The 25,719-nt window shown below is 42.0% G+C and overlaps 1 protein-coding gene across 2 annotated transcripts in view; it reads right to left on the bottom strand.

The window, feature by feature from the left end:
- Nucleotides 1-25,719, bottom strand: part of GLI3 (GLI family zinc finger 3) — a 278,784-nt gene that overhangs the window by 86,599 nt on the left and 166,466 nt on the right. For both annotated transcript variants that reach the window (XM_019757536.2, XM_074340521.1), the window contains one exon: nucleotides 1,100-1,305. In XM_019757536.2, the coding sequence (XP_019613095.2) occupies nucleotides 1,100-1,305 (206 nt within the window). The remainder of the gene's footprint in view (nucleotides 1-1,099; nucleotides 1,306-25,719) is intronic.

Below are 25,719 nucleotides of genomic sequence, written 5' to 3'. Positions count from 1 at the left end.
GTCTGCCTGGAGAATGGGGACAGTGCTGGGTTATCAAATACCGCTCAGTGAGAGGCAGTGCACTGTGTTTCCCTGTGCTCTGAAACAAGCACCAGTCAGTGATTTGAGACCTGCTGCAGAGAACTCATAACCCATTCTGTGCAATCAGTAAGGCTTCTGCAACTCTGGACCTGAATTCGGGTTCCAGCAACTGTGGGCAAGTCTGTTTGCACGCATGCGCATGTGATGGGAAATGCCCTTACTGAATCAAAGGAATGGTTTAGAACTTGTCAATTGCATAACATACAACACTAATTAAAAAGAGTCATGAGAAAGTAATTGGGAGGATAACAGAACCAACCAAAATTAGATCCCTGAGAGCCTAACATAAGAATCAGGTATTACAGAATTTAAGTCAAAGTTTGTTTCTTTTCCCACCACATCTCTCTTCCAGTTTTTGTCTGGCAAGATCAAGGCTAGAGGGCACATGCAACAGCAGGTCCAAGCCATCACGCTCTCTAAGACCTATTCAGCCTGGTCCATGGACCAGCACCGCTGACATCATTTGGGAGCTGTTCAGAGTACAGAATCTCAGGCTCCACCTGGACCCGCCCCACAGAGAACTGCATTTTATCACCATCCCAGGAGATCCATATGCACACTGGAGTTTGAGAAGCACTGCTCACATCTGTATACATGCAGAACATAAAAGTGAACCCCGGACAGTGAGGAAAACACACCGTTCTACACGCACGTTGCATGATCGGCTCCAGGGCCAGTCTAAACACACATGGAGCTGCAGAACAGAGCAGTGGATGAGAGCAGGGACTTCGCAGTCACTGAAACCTGGCTATGAGTTCCATCCCTGCCACTCACCAGCCAATGGACCAGGCTGCCAGCTACCTGCGCCTCTGCACACTGCTATCTGCACTGGTAACAGACCCGCCCTCATGGAGGTGTCCTCACATTGTAACGGAAGTGCTAAAGCATTCAGCACAGTGTTTGGCACATACGAAACACTCAGTAAACATCAGAGCTACCCGACACCACACCCAGGTGAGGCAAGGGCAGGGGAAGCAGCGTGGGATGTGGAAGCAGAATGCGCTGGTCTGACACTTACCATCCGTGGGGCTCAGCCCCCGGGCCGCGGAGATCATGGACAGGGATGGGCTGCTGTGCAGGGACCGGATGTAGTCCATGTAAGGGTTGATGTAGGGGTGCGGAGGACTGAAGTGGGACTCGGAAGCTGCAGCAGGGTTCCGGTGTGGGGAGATCCGAATGAAAGGCAGGTCCGAGTACGTCGGGCTACTAGATAAGGCAGAAGGCCTAGGTGAAAAGAAAGCCAGATACAGAGGGATGCATGAAATAAGTATCTCCATAGGCAGAGGCTATCTGTGAAAGAAAACAAGAATTCAAGGTGTCTTGGGGGGAAAAAGATCAGGCATTTACATTTCCAGTACCATTATCTTAAAATCATGGTGATATAACGAAGGCAGAACACTACTATACAATTATTTGGGCAAAAACATTTGACCTTTGAGAAATTTCATGGCACTCGGAATATAGGAAAATAAAGGTTTGCCTTTGACTTTCCTCATAATAAATTCTAAACAACAGGCATCTGAACTTCAAGTAATTGCTGAGATTATATTTTCCATTTGACCTGAACATTAATTTCACCACTGAAAATTTAACTCACCATCATGGTGTTGCATTCAAGAGAGAGACAGAGATGAAAGACAGAGGAGGGAGAGAAAAGGAAAAAGAAAAACAAATGTGTCGGGTCTGGAAGTCTGACTATGCACATGGCAGTTACCGACAAATAAGAAAGCTAAGTGCAAAAGTGTGTGAGAAATGTGCAATCAGACATGCTATATACCCATGCTCGAGCTTCATGGCTAAAGGTCTTACAGGGGGAGTGAGACTTGTTTTAGAGATCTGGGTTTCGCTGTGTTGAAGGTAACTCCTCTCTGGAAGGCAGTACTGAGTGCCAGTTTCCTCTCACACTCCATTTTCACATGGCGTCCTGATTAGCCATGTTCAGTGACCAGTCAGTAATTAAGTACTCCTGAGATTAGAAAGTTGGAAAGCAATGTGTTTTTGATCACGCCCAAGCCTTGGTTATAGTGAGCTAAGGTAGAATGTAGGCTTTTGCCCGATGGAAGTAAATTCTCACACACACCTTGCTGCCACCACACCCTGACACCCTCATGGGGCTCCTTCCCTACAGCCACTCCTAAAGGCCCTGAAGACAAGCATTTCTAGAATGGCAATCTGTGTAACGCCCCTCCCAGCCTCGTTCCTTCGCTAATAGAAAATGTTTTGTGTGGGTAATCCAGTGAACTGGCCATGACAGGCTAAACACTTGAAGTGCTCTCCATTTTCTCATCTGCGGAGGGAATGGCCATAAAAAGGAGAAGCTGAGATAGAGACAGATCTACTGAGAATGGCAAATTCTCTTTCACCACTGCTTTAAGAGTGAAATGAAAGGGACGGGAGACATTTCCTCAGCTCGCCTCCCGAAGCAAGTGCGTTCTGGCTGCCAGGCTATGGCCCTGTCACCCCGTCAGCACACAATCTTGGAAGAAGCCAGCTCCACCAAGTGCACAGCACAGGCACTGAAATAAATTAAACCAAAGATCAGATAATGAACATAAAAGAGAAAATTAAAGGCTTTACCCATATTCACTTCTCAGTAGAAAATAAAAGGGGTTGAAATATGGGGAGGGGGATGGATTTTCTCACTAGCTCCTCATTTTTACATTTTAACTAAAAAAAGATAAAAAAGAGGCTTTTTGTCATTCAGGTGCCACTTTTGGTGAAGTAAAACAAAATCCAGTTTTCTAAATTTACATGTGGGAAGAGTAAGAGCTCACCACCAGAAAATAGCTATTTCTTTTCAGAACAACTTGAGGCTTTCCATATCCACTCAGAAATGAGTAAAATTACTTATACTTAAATAGAAATCAGTATAACCTATTACTCTATCCTGTTTTAGCTCTTTACTACAAAACAAGTGAGCTCTGTGTTACTGGTTGAATTATAAGCCCCAATTAGAAACGTTCTGTTTTAGAGCACCAGGATACTCCAGTTCACTAATTCATTTTCTACCAGAAAGGAAAATCAACCTTCCAATCTGGTTCAAAAAATAAATACAAAGTATAAACTTATTTGTAGATTTACAATGAGAAACCAGTGCAGCAGAAATGTGGAAAAGTGGACATTTCAAGAAAGCCTGAGCTGATACCTGCTGGACAAGCTTTTGTGATTCACGACAAATGGGGTCCAAATAATATGAAGTTGGAATCAGTGAAGGCAAAGGCTTTTCTTGTCTTTTCAGTTTAGACAAAAAGTGAAACCTGTTATTTTTCTGAAATTCCAGAATTGAGAAGGGTAGTAAGACTATTCTTAGAGGTGTAGATTCCATTTTGAAGACTCATACATGGGGGAAAATCAGCATCTAGAACAATGTGAAAAAGACAGAGGTGGGGCTTGGGCAGTCACGAGTCCCAAAGGAGCAAGGAAGCCAGAGACGAGTGACGCTTTCTCTTTTCAAAAGCTTGTGGCAGTCTGATGTCTGCACCCAGGTCTTCATTTTCATTTGACCTGCTCCCACAAGAAGACTGAGGACAACTATTAAAAGCGGGGCCATGGGAAGGAACCAAGACCTGGTCACATCTTCCCTAGCGGGAACACCAGTAAGAAACACTACCGAGGAGAGGGTTGACTACTCCCCGACAAGAAGTCAGGAAACTTCACCCACTCTGGGAATGTCATCATCACACATGTCACTTCCAGAGCGATGATGCTGAGGACATACTGGGTTATCTAGCTCTCACCTAGGTAGGGGGACATGCCTTCCCACAGTGATGCAAGTAAGAAAGCTGTAGTAAGTTAGTCACCTGCCCTAAAGAAAGGAACCATTAGTTGAAAGGCCAGCCATCCCCAGGACACGAATAGGAAAGCATTTAATACAGGTTTCCCAGTGAGGGGTCACGGGGTATTGTGGAGACGGGTCAGTCAGTCACCACAGCAGTGGGACCATGAAGCCCTGGGTCTCTGCAGAAACCAGTGCGGTGGTGGCTCTGCGACCTCAGTGGCCACACACACCCTGTCCTCGTCCTTACAGGCCAAAACTCACTGAGCTCGTGGCAAGTGACTACAAGGAGAGTCTCACGTCTAGAGCCTGGTACCTAATAATGCTCTCTGTCTATATTTTCATATACATCATATACTACTATGCTAATATACTCCCCTCCTAATCGGTACACATATACAATACAGACATATACACTGACATAGACATACACATAAAAAATACATATGTACACGCATGTTAGGGAAGGTACATACAGCATACTACGTGATTTTCAAACACTGAAATACTGGATCCCTCTTTTCAAAGCAAATATTATGCTTTGCTCCCCTACCTGATATTGGTTTTCCCAAGACCTCCCTTATTTAGTAAAATCATCAAACCACAGGAGACAGTGATAAACAGGAACTCAGTAATTAGACACACAACATCTGAAGGAACTGGATTTGAATCCAAGCTTCACTGACTCTGTCACTAAGTGGAGTTCCCTTACACACAAAATGGAACAGTAATAGCTCACACCCAGGGTTGCCGTCACTGACCTTCACTGAGCACTCAGTAAACAGTGGTGGCTGCTGATGTTCTTGGGGGTTGTCAGACGACACCACAACACTGTGTGTGTGTGTGTGTGTGTGTGTGTGTGTGTAACTAAACTCAGCAAACAGATGTCCACATAGCAAGACTTTTGGAGACAGTGTTCCAGTGCCCTTGCTGTTCAGTTTCTCATTGTAAGTTGATCACTGATTAATTTTGTTTCCACATCAGGCTCTTGTGAGTTGGGCTAATATGACACTTCCCTAGTGCTAAAGCCTGACCAAAAACCTGAGTTTCTAAACCACCAAAGCTCAGCACCCAACCTTGAACTCCAATGGCTCCAGCATCACCTGACATAGACATAAATACTAGGGGTGCCAAAAAAAATGTACACATTTTAATAGATGTCATTTATGTATTACTTTTCAAAGTTGAATTGAATTACGGTAGCAATGTGTATGACGTTCACTCAAAAGATGGCGTTAATCAAATGATTATTAGCATCATTCATTGTATTACAATTTTAATACAGCTTTTTCTTTTCTTATAATGTGTATACATTCTTTTGGCACCCTCTGTATACATATAGTTTTTCAATAAAGCTGCTTTTAACATTACCTAACAGAGCCACTTCCAAATTCCTGGTAGCTAGGTCACTTATCAGTTATTTTTTTGTCTACTGGAAAGCAAATTTGAGTAAGGAGGTTAAGTTCCTTAAATTTAATAAGCAGATATGTGTTCACTATTGTGCACAAGAGCCATTCAAGATTATGACCAGAGGAGTGAATTCTACTGAACAAGGAGGAGGTGGGAGGTGTGGGGAATGCAGCGACAAAATTTTCCATATAAATGACATGTATTATTTCACACACTTGACCTGGTAAATATTTGCAAGCTGGCTAAAAGTCTGCATTTGAGGATTACAGTAGCACCAGGAAAACATGAGAGGTGTCCCTTTCTTGGTTTCTATTTTTAGTAGGTACACACAGAAACATGGACTTGAAGCCTGCTAGTGGCCTCCCTTGACTTTTCTGCCTGTAGCTTTCCCTTTTCTCTGTTCTGGGGCTGGACGAGGTTGCTGAAGGAAAGAGAGCACAAACTATGGAGAAAAACCAAAACAAGAAACAAGCATTCCTGGAAGAACACTGAAACTTAGAACAGCCCCAAGTACAGAGATTCCAGGCCTCTACGTCGTAGCCAGGGTACAGAACTATGACTGTGACACTTTAAACTATGTCATACAAACTGCAGTCTGGGGACCAGAGGTGCTGGGCTGTCAGGGCACAACGCCGTGGAAGCACTGCTGTTCCACTGCCTCTGCGTCTTGGTTCATGCACGCAGGGCACGGCATGCCCACTCAGGGACACGACCCTTCTATTGTCTTCACCCACTTGTCTTCCAAGGCCATGAAGACTTAACAGTGGCTGTCACTTGTTTCCATATTGCCCAATGGCTAAATGAAGTACAGTTTCAGACAAGAAAGAAGGTGGGAATTATTTTGATTTTCTCCCAAGAGACAATAAAGCAACATACAATTTTGTCTTTGTTTGTGGAGATAATTTGACTTCAGATTAATTTTTTTAAAGGTCATGAAAATAGATTACAATGACGAGTAGAGGATTCTTATTAGAGCATTTTAAACATTATCCTATGATCAACTTAAAAATAAAAACATACTGCAGAGAATAACTTCTTAGAATAAAATATGATTAAATAATCTAATTTGTTACTGCCTTTTCATCTATCTTATTTGGTTACTAAAATGCCAAGATTAAAATCACAGTATTTAATCACTTGCATAACCCAATATGAGAGCATTAAACAAGTTTGTATGCTGGATTATTACAATTTGCTTTCATGTTTCTTGGAACACTGGAAATGTACACACACCCTCGCATCTTTGCATGAGGGCTCCAACTACCAGAAGACCAAAATTTTGTTTTTTTTACATAACAAATTATTTTTTTGTTTGATTTTGTTCTTTCTATAACAAGTAGACACTCTTCATACTCAAGCAGTGGTCGAACAGAGAACAAAGGGGAGTTATCCTTAATAATGTATTTTAACTAACTAATTAATTATCCAATAAGTATAGTTTTAATAATCTAAAATTTGTTATAAAAATTTTGCTTTCCATACAGTGAAGGAAACAAATACCTAAAATGTCCATGGCTAATACACTAGACACTGTCAGAAATTTGCACAATCCCGGACTTCATCTTCTCCTCTACTCAAGGTGAGCTTCCAGTAACCCCTGCTCCAGAATCAACAGTGACCCTGAAATGTACAGAGGACTGTGCCAGTTACTTTCCCCTTGCCACCCGTCACCCCAGAACCACTGCATGCCCAGGAAGGCTGGTCTTTAGTATCTGAATCAGGTGGCTCACTTTTCCTCTGGATTCTTCTAATGAGAGACACGGGCGATAGCTGGAGGAGAAGGGAAGTCAGGGTATTAGTTCCAGTCACTTCCTCTTCTTAGCTAGTGTTCTGCTGGTGGCATTCCTCCTCCCATGGCTATCTGTCCAGAAGCGTGACTCCTCGTCCTGGGCTCCGGCCTCACTTGCTCCCTCAGTTTGTTTGCACCTTCGAGTTAGAGGTAGTAACCTCTTCCAACTTTTGCTACTCTTGGGAGCATTCAGATCACTTTTTGGGCCTTTAACCTTGTTCACACCTCTGTAAATATCCACTCTATTAAACTGCCAGGACCCTAACTGATAAGATGGTTCCGTGTCAAATCCCATTTTCCTCATATTTGTAGCTAAATAATATTTCCCATGTATTTTTGATTGACTTAGGCCTTTTACAAATTTATTATACCATGTTGTATTTCAATTTTCAAAAACTACATGTATAACTAAGATGAATATTTCAGTGATATAGTCATTGGACATACATTTTTATCAAAAATCCATTTAATAAGAATCCATTATGATTTCAGCACATAGGGGGATTACAAGAAACATTAACACATGATGATCATTTGGTCTCTGCTCTCTAAGTTTAATGTCAAATGGAGTGAAAGGCATCCATGTAAAAGGACTGTATAAGAGTGTTATTCAAATAAGCACTTGTAGCTAAATGACCCCATCTCATAGTATGTGTCTTCTTGCTGCCCCAACTGACCCTTGTATAAAGAAGTTCACTGTGTGTCTCTAACACGTTAGAAACAAGGCAGAGAGAGACATCAGTGAAGACAGTATCCTTGATCCAAATGGCAGCTGACAAACCAGTTCTTAAATAATCTGTCATCAGTTTTGAAAATTTTAGTTCCATAAGTGCAGAATATACTTAAAATGATTTTTCGCAGCCTCTTTTGTTGTCCAAATGGAATCCAAATATTCCATACAAAGGTACCCTACTTTTTGCAAAGTGTAACAATTAAAAGAAATCATCTTTTTCTTCTTCTTCCCCCAATTACTATAGAGTTTTTGATAAAAATGAAACCAGTAAAAGAAATTGGTTAGGTAATTTTTAAAACTAATTATTAGTGTAATTAATATATACATCATTATGTATTTTAGTATATAATATGTATTATATATTGATATATTACATAACTAATATAATCACAAAGACTATTATTAGAAGAACTAATACAGAGGTTGCCAAAAAAATGTATATACATTTTAAGGAAGGAGAAAACTGTATTAAAATTGTAATACAATGAATGATGCTAGCATTCATTTGATTAACACCATCTTTTAAGCGAACATCATCCTACACACTGCTACCTAACTCAATTCAATTTTGAAAAGTAATACATAGATCCCATCTTTTAAAATGTGTACATTTTTTGGCACCCCCAGAATGTTGTGTCTTCCTTTACAAAGTCCACAGAGAGACCACCATGATGAGAAAATAACTGTGGTTCCTAGGGGAGGAATTCAGTCCGGTTGCTGCTCTTTCCCTAACCTACTCCGTGCACTTGGATAGATGGACAGCTGCCTTCAGTGGTCGGCCTCTGGGACAATTTTGAGGGGATCCCGTTTTCCAGAGAGCCTCCCAACTGGTCTGTGGTAGCAAAGCAGACAGACACTGTCCTTGTCTCCCTTCCTCGTCTGAGACAGTAGGCTGTTCCCTGTTTCCTATGTGCCTCTTTCTCCTGCTGGCGGCTCCACCCAGCCAGGCCCAGGGGACCAGGGGCTCTCCTGTCTCACGCTCTTCCTCCACGTCTCCCTGTGGCCGGGAGTGTGCATTTAATCAGCTGTCCTACACATCAGAGCCGCAAGATCTCAGACCTAGATTTGATGTTGGGCAAACTCGATCTTTAAGTCTGCTTTGCTCCAAGGATAGTTGGACCTATAAGGAAAAGCAGCAGTGCTGTACTATTTAATTTTTGACAAGAAAGTATACCTAGAGCCTTCAGCCTCATCCATGCCACATGGTAAGTTCTCAGTAACCGCTGGTCCCTTCGACCAACTCACTCCTTCCTGCCGCTGCTATTACTAAAGCTCTGGGCTGGTTAAGGCCAAAGTCAGTTTGCCGTCGCCAACTCGTTGTGTATGCACTTTCTCAGGACCCCACATGGCTGAGTTCGGCTATTTGACACCTTTGGTGTCATCTAGGAGCACTCTGCCTCACCACTTCTAACAAAGTAAATGCACGAGTAACTTTACTTGACCTTAGTAAGATGACTGGGATTTTTTTTTCTAAAACTAAATTCATGGGTATAGTTATTCCATAGTTTGAGTTCAGAACTTCATTGCTAAGAGAAAATAAAAAAATGGAGGGGGGCAAAAATTTCAGTCTGATTTCTCTGACATTCCCACCAATTTTCCACTCATTCTAATAAACCCAATTTTTTGAAGTTTGATGAATTACCAATTCCATCCCAAAAGCAGCACTCAAACTAGCCAAGTAAAGACCTTTTCCAAAAAGAAAACGCACCGCAAAATAGACACTCAAACACAACAATGTCAAGTAACTCGGCAAATGACAAAATCCCGTGAACTAAATATCTGGGAAATGTGGCGTTTGCTCGTCTAGATGTTACGTTTTCTTAATAAGGCAGAATCCTATCAGCCATTCTGTGGTAGGAACTCTTGGATTTGAACCAGGTGTTTGAACCTGATGTCAACCAGGTGTAAAGAATGGGGACCTGAAGTACATACAAGAGATTCGATCAGAACGGCTGATTTAATTAACTAAACAAGCCTGTGCTTGTATCACTTACCTGGAAATCTTAACAATTTAAGGTAAACAGTTATTTTAAAATCCTGAAAGCCCCGAGACAGGATCTGTTATTTAAGTGAGAAGTCTTCCAGGAGGGAGCTTCAGATACTGGGTGGAAATAATTAACTACAAAGAGGAAGTTGGGTTCCAACAATTTATCCTTGCTTCATGTTGCGTCCTCTTGCAGGTGGTATGAAGGATATTTATGCCAAAGACAGGGTGCATCTGGAATTCTGAGCCAGGGGGAGTCTAAGACTTCTGTTTCAGTTTATATTTTGTAAACATGACTTCAAGAACCAACTAGAAGAAATCCTTTGTCAATAGCAATCTGGCATGTTGAGCTTAGGCTTGTCTTCCAGGAGCTGGTGTGGACTTTTTCTCTATTACCATTATCATCATAATCCTCATAATTATTATTATTAATTATTACTATTAACTACTGACTAGAGTGTTTTCTGGGTTGCTTCTTTTGATCCTTGGCAAGATGCATGAGTATCTGACTCATATACTGTCATGCAGGGCGGCCTGCAGGGTCTCTGCTCCCACTCCCCATACAAGAACACAGGATATGGTGAGGCCAAAAAGGAACACCCACGGAGCCATAGGTAGGGGAGTCATACCACTATATTCTCTCTGGCGGCACTATACTCTCAATGGAGGCTGGATCCACACTGTCCGCAAACCGCCATCCACACTTGCCAGCCCAGCCACCATCTTCTTGCTAGCCCCCATTCTTTCTCTTCTCTCTTCCTCTCCCCCGTAGCCACAGCAGTTATATTGGCGGCTAATTGGCTAACTGGCTACAGCTGACGGCCAATCAGCCACAGCTGACGGCCATCTACTACCCGAGCCAGCACTCCTCCACGTGAGGCCGAGAGCCTGTAAACTACTTTCTGGGGCTCTGCCCCCACACTCCACCCCTACAGGCTCTCGCCTCACAATCTACGCGACAAGCATCTTCCGCGAGGGGCCCTGTGCAAGGAGCCTGGAGGTGAACGCAATACCCTGGACATAGCCAGGCTCTCTGGGCACAGTCAGGGTTTCTCAGGGCACCACCAGTGCTTCTGGGCACGGCCAGACTTCCTGGACTTCTTAGGGTACCACTAGTTTCCCCGGGCACAGCTAGGATTTCTCAGGGTACTGCCACTCTCTGTGGGCACAGCCACACTTCCTGGACACAGCCAGGGCTCTCAGGGCACTGCCACTCTCTGTGGGCACAGCCACACTTCCTGGACTCAGCCAGGGCTTTCAGGGCACTGCCACTCTCTCTGGGAACAGCCCGACTTCTTGGGCACAGCCAGGGTATCTTCAGAGCTCAGCCAGACTTCCTGGATTCAGCCAGGGCTCTCAGGGCACTGCCACTCTCTCTGGGAACAGCCCGACTTCCTGGGCACAGCCAGGGTATCTTCAGGGCTCAGCCAGACTTCCTGGACTCAGCCAGGGCTCTCAGGGCACTGCCACTCTCTCTGTGCCTCTCAGGGTACCCTGCTGGAACAACAGCGACTCACAATCAAGGTGCTTACATATTCTCAATGGCGGCCAGTCAAGAGACAAAAGCAAATATCCCCCAGTTCCACTAACAACAGTTCCCAAACAAACAGTCAAGCGGTCCATTAAATTAGGGATGGAAGGCAATTCCCCATAGTCCATAGTCATTCACCAGGGCTGTCCTGGGGGTGAGGGACGACCTTGACCTCACCCTCATCTCCCACGGAGGACTCAGCAAGCGTTACCTCCTGGGACTACAAGTCCTGCATCCGGGCTGCCTGAGCAGGAACCTCCCGGCCCACAGGGCTGCAATGACCTTTGCTTTCTCCAGCCTGTGCTGGTTGGGGAACCGTCCACATCTTTCCACCTCTCCACGGGGCTCCATCTCTGCAGCAGCTGCATGGCTTTTCCTGTGCTGGTGGGAGAACCGTCCACATCCTCCCACCCCTCCACGGGGGTCCAGCTCTCCGGCAGCTGCTTCTCCTGGTCTTCAGAGACTGAGTGTTCATACACACAAACTGCTCCACCGTCCTTTGGAGAGCTTTGGCCGGCACCGTACCCTGCTCACTGCGCCATTTGTCGTGCAGGGCGGCCTGCGGGGTCTCTGCTCCCGCTCCCCACACAAGAATGCAGGATATGGTGAGGCCAAAAAGGAACACCCACGGAGCCATAGGTAGGGGAGTCATACCACTATATTCTCTCTGGCGGCACTATACTCTCAATGGAGGCTGGATCCACACTGTCCGCAAACCGCCATCCACACTTGCCAGCCCAGCCACCATCTTCTTGCTAGCCCCCATTCTTTCTCTTCTCTCTTCCTCTCCCCCGTAGCCGCAGCAGTTATATTGGCGGCTAATTGGCTAACTGGCTACAGCTGACGGCCAATCAGCCACAGCTGACGGCCATCTACTACCCGAGCCAGCACTCCTCCACGTGAGGCCGAGAGCCTGGAAACTACTTTCTGGGGCTCTGCCCCCACATATACTTTCTCTCATTCTTTAAATTCATCCTTTTTTTTTTTTTAAGTGATGATAGGGATGTCCACCAAGGAACTATTATTAATTGTCTAATAATAGTTAGATAACAAACTGAGAAGAAACCATAGTCTTCTACTGCGTTCCCACCCCACAGTGAAAGCAGGTCTTCTGATCGATGAGTGAGGACCGACTTCACAGCCAGGAAATGTGTAAATAATATCCCAGAGTTACCTGTGCACACGACCCTTGGACAGCCTGCACAGAGGATCACAGACTTGACGGAAACCCTTTTTGGGGCTTTAGTTTTCTCATCTGTAAGATGTGAGGATTTCGAGAAGATGATCTCCATTTCACCCACCAGGTTCAAACCCCTTTTGGTCCTAAAATCCAATGTATTCTATGATTCCAACCATTTGTCCTTGTCCAACACTGATTCCTTTTGACAATTAATATTATGAAGTTTGTTACTTGAATAAAGTTTTGTTTAAAATTTAGCGACACCTTACTTGAGTATCTTACAAGTAAGACCTTTTTCTTTCCTTTCTCCCTCTTTCTTGTGTGACACTGCCAGCATCACAGTGACTGATGTCCCCTCTGGGTCATCTGACTCCAACTTTGCTATTACTCCAGGAGAGAGGAAAAGGTCTGGCTTTATGCTGATTGTATTTGGATGACAATTGTTTAGAAGAAAGTGGGGCTATGTAGCCATGCAAAAGGCCCAGTACTGAGCCACAGCTCAAATACTAAAGAAGCCTTTACCAATGAATTCACAGCTATTAGATGTTTTTATATTAACAACACTTCTCCCATCCAGGTTTGTGCATTTTATCTTTATTCTTTCAAATCCTGAAATTGCTTGGATAAGAGAGAGGGCTTATATATTACAAACATACACACACACACAGACACACACACAGACACACACACACACACACACACACACACACACACACACTTCTAAGAGCAGCCTGAACTTTTAGGGGAAATTGAAGAGGCTTTGTGTCAAGTACAGCTAAATCCAGCCTTTCCATATCAAACCTCTGCTAGAAAATTACTGTGCAGATGATAAGGAGGAAAGATATAATAAAAAGTGACTCTACTCAATTTACACTGCAATATTGGTATGACTGAATATTTTTCATTCAGGTGCCTGATAAAATCACTAAACTATATTGCAGATAAATAAAGGAGGCTTCTGTCAAGAATAAACACCATTAATCATGCAGTCTTACCCTGAGAGCCTGTGCTATACATCTGCACAAAAACATCAACACAACCCAATGCAACACATACTTCCCTCCTTTACACTGTTCCAGGCTGAAGTTGCCCTCCTTCTCCATTTTTTATGATTTAGGCATTAATAGCATTTTGAAAAAACATTCTCTTTGCATTTTATGATTATAGTCCTGCAACTAGGTCCATTATTATAAAATTTAAGAAAAATTGGCTGTGCTGTTGGGGGAATAAAACTTGACAGTAAAACACGTTTTTTTGCTGATTATATACCTACAGTACATATGATAACACACTGTATTTCACAAAGCTACAATGCTATTGATCTAAAGATGGACTGTTATTTTAGGGACCACTAAGAATGACAATACTTCCTTATGACTTTAAATTTTTACTTTATACTTATTCAAAAAAACTCTTTAGTCTTATTCAGACATAGGTTTCATCACATATCACTCTACTACTTGCACAAAAAGGAAAGTATTGGCAAAGTAATTTTATTAAGAGATACTTGAAACTTCCTGACTGCCACTTCACCAATAGCTAGCATAAAACACTACAGATTATAAGATACATTCCAATTTCAGAGATGTTAAAGGGTGAAAAAAGGATGTACAACTTAAAATAGATGACTTAAATATGGTAATATAATACACATGTATTAGGCAATTCTGCCATTTATCAAATACCTATGCAATGACACATTGTGTTAAGTGTTATCTATATGCTCCTTCTTTGAATTCTTGATATAAAATGGAACTGCATAATGAAATGGGCTTGAACAGAGTAAGTCACCTGACAGTAAATACCTGAGCTGTATTAAAACCCAGTCTATGATTATAAATACAAAGGAAAACTACCTCAAATCAAGTATATGTATGTGCATATATGCTTAAATATTACATTTGAACATTACTGATGCTGTGACTAGAGCAGATGGCATGGTTTTCCAGTTATCTTTACACTCCAAAGGGAACCTATGTGAAGGACATTCAAATGGCACCAGTGGTGAATGCCCTGGTGGCTCCATGCGCTGGTGGCAAAGGAGGGATGCGCAAAGCATCATTTGGGGAGGACGAGGAAGAATGAGGAAGGTATGACCAGTGTGTGGGCAAGATTCTCTCAGCAGATCTTCATAAAAGGACAGAAGAAATAAATGGCATGCTGGCATGTATGTATTAGAGCCACAGTGCTTTCACAGACTCCTAAGTATCCATACATAAAGCAAAAACAAGAACAAACCTAAACTTTCCGTAACTGTGAGATGTTAAGAAGGGCTCTTACACATCATTTAATCTGACTACTTCATTTCACAGATAAAAACAAAGAGGCCTGAAAAAGCCAGGGAAAGTATGGGATCCAGTTAATTTGTGGCAGACCTGAGAATGGAACCTGACTGAGGCTCACATTTATTGCGAAACCAGCTTATAAAGGGGCTTTAAAAAGAGGAAGCCATGTGCCAATAGAGTTATGCATGAATGTTCTGCAATGACACTTTGAAACCTGGGAAAAAAGTATTATCATTGGCTAACGTAACCAACACTATCTCGGGTGGGGAGGGGCTGTGCTACTCCGAGGCCGTGGAACTGTGTCACACAGGAAGTATCATGGCAGCTGTGCTTCAGCTCACTGGGGGATCTGTGTTCAGAGCCCACTCAAGGAGAAAGTGTCTCCTCTGGCCAAAAGAGGTTTAGCTCCCATCTTCCAGAAAAATCCTCCCTATGTAAAGAAGAACCTTCATCCCACAGACTGAATGCATTTACTGGCCAAAGAGAACAGTGGTGAGAGACTCCCACAGAAAGTCTGTGCTCCCAGTACATAGATTCCAGGGTTCACAAAGCTCAGATGCCAAGAGCCTGATTCATATCAGGCCCAGCAAGAAAACAGGAGGATCCTCAAGCAACCAGAACCACGCCCTGGCCACACTGCCTGGGGTCTTACCTAGTTCTTCAAGGAAAACCTTCCATGTATAAATAGGTATTTACACTGCACCTAATTTTCACCACAGGTTGTGTGTTCAATAGTTTCTGATAAACTCTTTGGTCGTTTTGGGGAATTCCATGTCAAAACTACTTCCAGGCACACTATCGATAAATGCAGGCTTCCAGTTAGGTACATACAGCACACCTCACTGCTTGTTAGTCAAGATTCTCATGCATAAAAAATGGGTAGAAACAGGTGAACAGATCCCTTGTTCACTTTTGCTCTTAAAACAACTGGGTTTTTTCTAGTGGTCTTACAATGTTTTACCAACATCTGTAATGAAGGCATAATTCATTAAAGAACCAAACGTTTAATCTTTATGATTAGAAATTAAAAACAGAATTTCTAAGTTTAATTGTTCATCTCTGTCTCAGTCATAAACCATACTTCACAAAACAACATAAATGTACAACAAAATGTGATGGCTATGATTAAGATATCTGAATAATTTTCATTATTGTTGTACATTATTTCTACATAAATGGAAATGTATTTTGTGCAAATGAATATGAAATTCCTTCCGAATGTAAATTTAACTTAAGTGGAGCTAATGGGCTCTCCTCCTACCCTGCCCAGGACAATTTATGTTACTGAGTTCGCACGAGTATAACTTGAACTCCCCTCCTTCCATAGCCTATTCACATTGAAAGGAAACCAAATGATCTTAAAACTAGTGATGATTCAACAACAGCTGTTATTAACCTCGAATGAAGCACTAGCCTCTCACTAATGAGGTTACAGAATGGCAGAGACCCACGGTAGACTGGAGCTCTGGACTAATCACAGGAGCGGGAATCAAAAGCACTGGAAGAATTTGTAGCTTTTGGCTCTGAGGAATGTAATTCATGCAGAAAGCATTGTCAGAGGAAGGCCAGGGAACCCAATGGGAGAAATCAAAATAAACAAAGAAAAAGAATGACCAGTAGCCTTTTCTAAAACTTAACTTGGAGACCAGTGGGGGCCTCAGCCTAAGGCTTCATCAAAGGACACCCTGACAGACAAAGCAAACTAATCAAGAAGGGTGTTTCCTTCCATATACCTGTGGGAGGCATCAAGGAGTTCTCTACTTTTCATTCCTTCCAATTCAACTTCTACATACCTCCTTCCAAACAACAAACAGAAAACAACAAACAAAACCAAAATAACAAAAAAGTCCTACATCTGCCTGGGTCAGGAGACAGGAAAGGTGGGGAAGCTAACCCAAATTAAATATGTTGTAATGTATCTTCCGAGTGTGCTTCAGACCACCAGCAGGCCTTGCAAGTGCAGGAACCAACCACCAACTCAGACACACACAGCCTGCTATCCACACTCCAGAGAAGGAAGAGAGAGAAGCATATATGCTCAAGGGCACGCTTTGAAAATTCTCTCACAAATAGCGAATGACACTCTCAACCAGGAGAATTCCTCAGCAGGGCTTAGTGCAGCCTCTTGCAGGGTAGACCTCTTCTTTCAGCCTCCACTTCCCAACTCCCTGTGTCCAGTAGAATCTTGACCCAGACTCTTCTTGTAATCTAGTAACTGCATGTATCCTGCAATCCTGAAATCCAAAGTCTGAGGTGATCATATTTGGATTGTTAAAACAAGATTACCATACTTGAGGCTGACCTTCTTTCCCCCTCTGGGCTATTTCCATTAAGGAAGACCATGCAGACTTTTACTGACTAATCCCAAGGACAGGCTGAGATTACAACAAGGAAAATGGACAGAAGTGGTGTGTGTGTGTGTGTGGTGTAAATAATGAAGATACATAAAATACTTACTTTAAATAAGTAAATCCAACATGTTAGATAATATAAACATTTATATAATGCAGTATAATTTTAATATTAATCTGTTACATCCCAGGCAGCTATGATACGAAAAATCTTTTATTTTTATTTTTTTATTTTTTTTAAACTTAAATTTTGACTTTTTTTTTTTTTAAAGATTTTATTGGGGAAGAGGAACAGGACTTTATTGGGGAACAGTGTGTACCTCCAGGAATTTTTCCAAGTCAGGTTGTTGACTTTCAATCTTAGTTGTGGAGGGCGCAGTTCAGCCAGGTCCAGTTGCCGTTGTTAGTTGCAGGCAGAGGGCACAGCCCACCATCCCTTGCGGGAGTCGAACTGGCAACCTTATGGTTGAGAGGATGTGCTCCAACCAACTGAGCCACATGGGAGTTCAACAGCAGCTCAGCTCAGGGTTGTCGGGGGTGGAGCACACCATACCTTGCGGTAGTCGAGGCAACCTTGTGGTTGAGAGCCCACTGGCCCATGTGGGAATTTAACTGGCAGCCTTTGGTGTTAGGAGCACAGAGCTCCAACCACCTGAGCCACCGGGTTGGCTCATGAAAAACCTTTTAAAATCAGAGTCCCCTTTAAAGATCTGATTGCCTTTGCTATCAATTTACAATTTTGAACATGTTTCTGAAAACTTTCACTAGCGGGCATTGTTTAGGTTGAAAGCAATGCAGACTAGGAATACAGGGATTTTGTTTTATTGGGGAGCCAGAGATTACTTTGAATAGAGGCAAGAAGCATTTTGAGAATTGAGAATGCTTTGAATGCTGGATTTTGTCTTAAAATGTAAATCATGTTCAAGCAACAGGGTTTGGTGATTTGTTTTGCAAATGAGGCAGATCCTTTAACTGCCAGTGCCTCTCTCTCCCCACCTCCCATGTAATAGGGATACTGTTCACTTCTAAGGCACTTGGCAATATTTGGATACTATTTGAGTGTACTTAAAGAGTGTTGGTGGCTAGTGCCTAACTCAATCCCAGGTAGTAGGAGACACACATTGACCTTGTCAGGTCCCAGGGATCACTTAATGCACTGAATTGACATAACTGCCCGCAGGCAGAGTTCTTACTACCTGGAGGTGATGGGGTCCTGGGGGGTGATGGGGTCTGGGGAGCATTAGGCTCTCTGGGAACAATTCACAGGTACTTAGTGCTGAGGGACCCTCACAGATAAACCTTTAAAAGAATGCTTTCAATTGCAACTGTACACACGTTCATTTTGGTTATTAGTTTAGATTTTTAGATGGAAGCTAAGCTTCTTATTCCCTATAATAGTCCCAACTGAGTGTTTTTTAATGAATCTGTAATCTCCCTGTGGCCATATGAGAAAGTTTTAAATATCTGTAACTTATAAACATGTGAGATGAGGGATGGCTCAGAATATTAGGTGATTGGATTTTAGAAAATCTAGAGCTTTAGGTCAGACTTTTATTTTTCTCTTGACTGGTAATGCACTGCATGACTTAAGGCAGTTCCTGCCACTTTTTACTTTGCTCTCTGCATTCTTTTCTCCCTACTGTGTGTGTGTGTGTGTGTGTGTGTGTGTGTGTGTGTGTGTAGAAAGAGAAGAGAGGCAGAGGTGCAGTGTATATCCGGAGTTACAAAAACTGATGCAATGTCAGCAGTTCAGCTAGGTTAACACTAGCTGAGGTAAACGTGGGACCCATAAGCCATTTAACTTGTTAAATTTTACCCAACTGCAATATACTTATGCTCACTGCTATTCTGATATATCTTTTATAAAGATCATATCACAGCTAAAAATGGTCAAGAATTTTTTTTCAGGGCAGACAGATGGCTCAGTTGGTTAGAGCGCGAACTCTGGGCAACGGGGCTGCTGGTTCGATCCCCACATGGGCCAGCGAGCTGCACCCTCCGCAACTAGAATGAAGTCAATAAGCTGCCGTTCAGCTCTTGGGTGGCCAGATGGCTCAGTTGGTTGGAGCGCAGGCTCTCAGCCACAAGGTTGTGTGTTCGACTCCTTGACTCCTGCAAGGAATGCTGGACTGGCGCCCCCTGCAACTAACAACCGGACATGGAGCAGAGCTGCGCCCTCCACAACTAAGATTGAAAGGACAACAACTTGACTTGGAAAAATCCTGGAAGTGCACACTGATCCCCAATAAAATCCTGTTCCCCTTCCCCAATTAAAAAAATAAAAGGAATTTTTTCATATTTCTATTCAATACAGTTATCGTTGAAAGTTCTGCAAAAACATCCCTACCTCAATACTGAAAGAACGAATTTCAACACTTGCCTTTGTCCTGCTATTTCCTTTTAGTATGCTTGGTTTGCTTGGATCACCAAAGATGCAAAAATCTAGCTAATTTGCTACTTAGGATTCAGAAAGTTAGCAAGCAGTTTCCTGGAAACAAATCTGCTGGCATTTTAGTTTTTGATGTATGAATTTCACTCTGGGCAGGGGTGGGGATGCAACAATAACAGAAAGGAATGAATGACAGGCAGCCCCTGTGTCCCTGGCCTGTGTTCCCCTGGGGAAAGGTCTGAAATGAACTCAGCCCACTGTGCAGCTATAGGAAATGGCATGTCTTTGTTTAGGTGGAAAAAGCAGGCTCTGTTACGTAAGTGAGAGAGTGGGCCACAGAGGAAGAGCGGCAGGCCGCTTTGGTTTGGGCGGTAGTCACCGCATACACTAACCCGAAAATGTCTTCCCTTTGGGACAAATGTTGTTAAAGTTCAATTTTTTTTCAAACATGTATTTTGAAAAATAAATAAAATGATGACAGTAAATTTCTGTTTTCTTTGAAGCCAGGCTTAATGTGAGTAGAAGCACTGTACTCAAAGAAAAAAGCCCACTCCAGCTCAGAACCCCCCAGACCCCCAACAGGTTTAACAGTGGGCTCCATCGCACAGCCTCTGGGCCAAGGCCTGTGAATATGTCGGTGTGTGTCTGCTCCAGCATGACTGCCGAGAGCAACACAAACAACATGGGAACTGTATTCTCGAAGCTGCACTGGGACTCTGCATACATACTCTAATTAGGGCCTGCTTTCTCTGTAATTGGTGACCGAATTCAATACTTCCTTCAGCCATTAGAAATACTGCAAGACACAGCGAGTATAATTCATTTGTTTCATGCTTGTTTCTTAAAGCAAAATAAAGTACTGGTTGATCAAGATTCATGTCACCAGCTCATTAAAATTTTTAAAGTTTAGGAATTGTAATTCACCCACATTTTCACACTTGCACAATGAAGTAATGGATGTAAGTAATCTAAGGTACTTCTTAAAATTAGGCAGGCTTTACATTTTTTCAGTTTATTACAAGAAACGATAATGAAAATAAGACGTGTTCTTTTTTGAATTGATATTGCAATGAACAATGTTGGGATCACAGTAAGAAAACCTGAAAGTGGGAAATACGGTGTATGACAATTGCTTTAAAAAAAAGAAAGAAAAATAAAGCAAAGAAAGGGCAAAAGAGTAGGCTTGAAAGGGGGTGTTACCTTTGATCAGGGGCTGGCAAACTTCACAGTTTGGGCTCTCATGGGTCATATTCTCCCTGTGTCAGCAACTTAACTTTGTCCTGGATTGCTAAAGCTGCCATGGGCAATAGTAGACACGTGGGGTCACTGTGTTGCAATAAAACTTTATTGCAAAAACAAGCCATGGGCCAGATTTCACTCCCAAGGCTGAGTTTGCCAACTCCTGTTCATTAGATAGTTCTTCATAAAAGACGTCTCAGGTAAGGAGACATCTGTGCAGAGAAATGCAAGAAGTGAGTGAGGGAGCAAGCAAGCCATGGCTGTGTGCAGGAAGAAAGTTCCAGGCAGATGCACTCTGTGAACTATTCCAACACAACTTACTGGGTAAACTGCTGTGACCACTGATCTTTATTCACCCATGTTTCAATATGGTCTTCTCAAATGTGATTGTTAAGTATTGTTCAATATTCTACCAAGCTGATGAATCACAATTATCAAATCATTCCCTGTAGCTGGATATGTAAATTGTCTGACTGTTTGATGTCACAAGTTCCACAGCGGCAAACACTGATGTAAGTCTGACTGCTTGGCTACAGAAAGACTTATCAGGTCAAAGGCTTTTTCCAGCTCTTCTCCATTGCCATATCCCCACCTTGGAAATTTGCAGAAGGCAATGACAGCCACAAACACAGGATACTTCTCATAGGGTGTTATTAGAATTCTTTGTGCTCATCCAGGAAGTAGAAACTAGAGCAGCAAGGTGTGCAGTGTTCATTTTCATGTATGGAACATGGAAGTTAAGAGCAAGGGGTATAGCGTCTGATGCCTGGATTAAAATAGTGGCATGACCTACTCCTACGCTGTGTGATTGTGTGTCAGGATTTCCATATTCTTAAAATGAGGCCAGTCACAATAACTTCATCACAGGGTTGCTCTATGATATGAGCTAATTATATAAAGTCTCTAAGGTGTGCCTAGCCTATAGTAAGTAGTACTAAAAAATGTCATGTTACAGCTATGATTATTAACTTTTTTTCATGGGAGTTGTCTATTCATTTCTGTTTTTTCCCTTATCTATGAAATTTTGCTATTCTTATGTTGTCCACTTAAGATTGCTAATTTCATTAATTTTATTTCCATATGAAGGCCTAGGAAGCAGCCATGTACATTAAATGGTAACCTGCTTCACAACCAGTAACTGATTTAATATTTGGCATCTGACATTGCAATAGGTACTTTTAATATAATCTTAAGTGGTAATTAAGCTCATGATTTTGAGTCTTAAGTGCAACAGCTTTGTTGGCATGAGGTGACACATTCTAACAAAAGTAAACAAACAAAACAAAACATGATGACATTCGTCCTGCAGTACCCTAAGAAACAAGTTATTATCATCACTGAAAATAATTATTTAAGAGCTACTATGTGAAAGTCATGGTCTTGACCTAGCAAAAGAAAAGAAATACACAAACAGTCTTTGGCTTCAGGAGATGTAATTAAAATCTAGCTCATTCTTTCTTTTTTGGGGAGAGGGGATTATTACACAATGTTAGCTACAGTATTTGATGTAATCTGATATGTCATTACTCTTTACTAGTCTTAATACTGTTTATGGTAGAGTGCAAACACTAGGGGAATAAAGAACTTTCCTTTGTTAGTTTTAAATTGTACTATTAAAATATTCCAAACTAGTTATGCCCCAAATACTAATACAAGGTTTTCCTCATTTCTGCATTTTACTGGAGGCTTCTCTGGGAATCAAAAGAATGAAATCACTATTATGTGTTTTGGGCCCATCACAAAGTTTCAAGTAGGTGGCTAGACTGAAGGCTACTTTTGAATAGCTATTACACGAGCTCCCAATAATCACAGTACCTAGTACATGCAACACGTGGAGTTCAGGGAGGAGGGGAGGGGCGACTGAGTGGTAGTATCTCTGGTCTTCTACTTCTTCTTTCTCTAAGCTTTTACCATAATGATATATCTTTTCTTCGAGCTTTTACTCTCTGGGGGAAAAAATGTATTTATTCATTCTCCAAACTTGCCACTCATCTCCCTGCTCTAATTTCTAAAAGGCAGTCATAATCATGGGGGTGAATCCTTACTACTTCCAGTGCATTCTATTTCACAGCTAATATTAATGATCTACCCTGTACTGCATCCTCTCCCCAGGTGCCAGGAAGTGAACCACTTTTAGCCAGAAGAACAGCTCTTCTTACTTAGGTGGAATAATTTCAGTGAATCAGGCAGCCTTGGAAACAGCCACATTGACTCAACTAAGAAAAAAGAGCTGCTGAGTAGAACGGTACATGAGTGCTCATTCTCCTAAGAGAGAAAAGATGAAGCTGGTTTTCTAAAATGAATTAAAGTGCTGGCCTGGGATGCAGCTTGGGGTACACTACTGTTCACATCCACGGCACAAAACAGGGAAGCTCTCAGCTCAACTGGCAAGACCTATGGGCCTAAATTACTGCAACGGATTAGCAACTACGTCCCCTGCTTCAGAAAATGAATTGCAGAGCTCACATGAAGAAACTGGACAGTCCAAAATTCAATTCATATTGGTTCATACATGAGAAAACTTGGGCTTAAAAAGTTGTGTGTAAAAGATATTTTTCCCCCAAGTAAAAATCCAGAATGAATGTGGAATTTAAAACTTTATTTTAGGGTTTCCACAAATATATTAGGTCTGTTTTTTTAAAAGGAAGCCTGCTTAAATGAGTTCTAACACTAAATTAAAAAAAACACATACACTCAAAATGCAAGCAAAAGAATACTTTCTTTTGTAATGTGAGAGTAGTCACCTGAAAATACAACTGTATTCTGGGGGAGGGGGATGTAATATTCCAACTGTCTAAGTTTCCAAGTAAAATTGTAAAACAAGTAGTCGTTTTTCGCCTCTAGAGCATCGTCCATTCCCACAGAACACAGTAATGACTCCTGGGATTGCACAAAGAACAGTCCTGGGGTAAACAGCGCAAGGCATGAAACAGAGGACCAAGAAGTGAAAATATTCACATCAAGTTACTGCTTTGACTATGTGAATATAGATTCAGTTTTTGTCATTAATACTCCGAATAATTTCATTAATATAATAAAATGGACTCACTGATATTTTTTCTAAAACATTGTATTTTTTTTCTATATGGCTTAATAAAACATGGAATGTGTGGTCAAAGCAAATGATTTGAGAGAGCAAGAGAAACACTCCAATTATCTATGGAGAGTAAGTCCTGGTGAATTCAGTGAAGAATAACTTTCAGAAAAAAGGGAAAGTTCCTCAGATCCATTGTTTTTTAATATTCAAATGGCTTGAGTTAAATAAATACAATGCAGGAACTGTACATTTTACATGACAATCTTTAGTGACAACTGAGGAGAAAAATGATACTCCGTGTCCCACTTATAAGTTCTGAATCTAAATTCATGATTTGTATTTAAGAAAGAAAATACTAATAAATTCTAACATCATTGCCAGTACTGTATTAGAAACTATCTCGGATTCTACACTCTGATCTACACTGCCTAGCCATAAACTGTGGAGACACTACGAGAGAGAGCAGGGGAAGCCAAAGGCATTCCATTTAGCACACTGGGCTCTTTAACACACACTGACATATTTCCGTACATATTTATAAGGCTTGGTGGCTATTATTAGGTTGTAATTGCAGTTGTTCTAACACCTAATAAGCCATGGTTGGAAAAACAAAGGCAGGTTAATTTGTGATTTCCTCGACTCATTCAGAGGCAAATTAAGTGTCAAACAGCTAATACTGAACATATTTCATTTTATGAGATTTTAATTTAATTCTGTACCATATCATTGATGCCTTAATATAGGGTGGTTTATCTAAAAATAGGAGCAATTTATAAACCCCTTTCAATGGAATCTTTAATGATAGGATGTGATAGCATAATTATCATGCCTGCCATCCTTCTAAACAGAGATCTGTGAGTATTCCCATCATCAGCACAAATCCTGTTTGAGACTTACACATTTTTAAAGTTGGCACCAGAAGAAAAATTACGTGTACAAAATAATGAGAATGCCCCCAAATTTTGTCTTCTTATGATTAAAAATATCTTAAAAACTCAGTAAGCTCTCTTGATCTCATTTTCTATAATACAATTATATAGTAAGCCTTTCGGAATTCAAGTTCTAGATGAAATTATTCCATTTTTCCAGATCACTGCTTTACCCCTCAGCAAAGACATGCTTTTAAGATTTCAGTAACCAAGCCACATCTGCTTAGATTACCTCCACTCCTAAGGTAATCACAGACATCTCCTCACGGCACTCAGAAGATACAAAAGCAACCCCGGAATTCATGACTGAGCCAGGCCAGGACAGAAAGCTCAGGATTTGTCATAACCCCAACTGCCTCAAATGCTAACTCTCAGCATTTGCTTATAGCTCCTGTAACCGCAGAACCAGCTCAAAATGCTCCTATCCTGTTTAGGAGATACAGAGTTGCTTTTCAGAGACAACAGACCAAAGCCACAAGACATGAAGCCAAAGGATGCACTGAGGAGAGAATTTGACCTTCAGCTACACTGGAATCGAAGTGCACACCCCCGCCCCCATCACACACACACACACACACACAACCAAAGGACCAGGACATAACTAGAACCTGAACAAACACCAGATCCCTTTCAGAAGCCAAGGGTCCGTTGTCCGGGAAGATCCGGTGCTGATGCCCCTTTATCATGAATAGCCAAGTTCAAGGTCCTCCAATTAAAACTCGCCCCACCGGCACTTCTGCATAGCTGTTCCCCTAACCCCTTAAAAACCCTTAATCTAGTCCTGCGATCAAGATGGAGCTGAGGCTCCATTAGGTCTCCCATCTTCCCGGTTGGCGCCTTCTCGATCAATAAACCTTTCCTTACTCCAAACGCTGACCTTTTGAGTTTCGTCCTTTTGAAACTTGGAGCAGCAAACTTGGATTTGGTAACATTCCCTGCTTTTAAGAGTGCTCACATGGCTTTTGTTCAGCCAGGACCTCCATCTTCCAGTAAGTCACTAAAATGA

This window comes from Rhinolophus sinicus, linkage group LG09 (assembly GCF_036562045.2).
Source record: "Rhinolophus sinicus isolate RSC01 linkage group LG09, ASM3656204v1, whole genome shotgun sequence".
Taxonomy (NCBI): Eukaryota; Metazoa; Chordata; class Mammalia; order Chiroptera; family Rhinolophidae; genus Rhinolophus; species Rhinolophus sinicus.
Note: the sequence above shows the minus strand (reverse complement) of the source record. Positions and strands in the feature narration are given on the sequence as shown.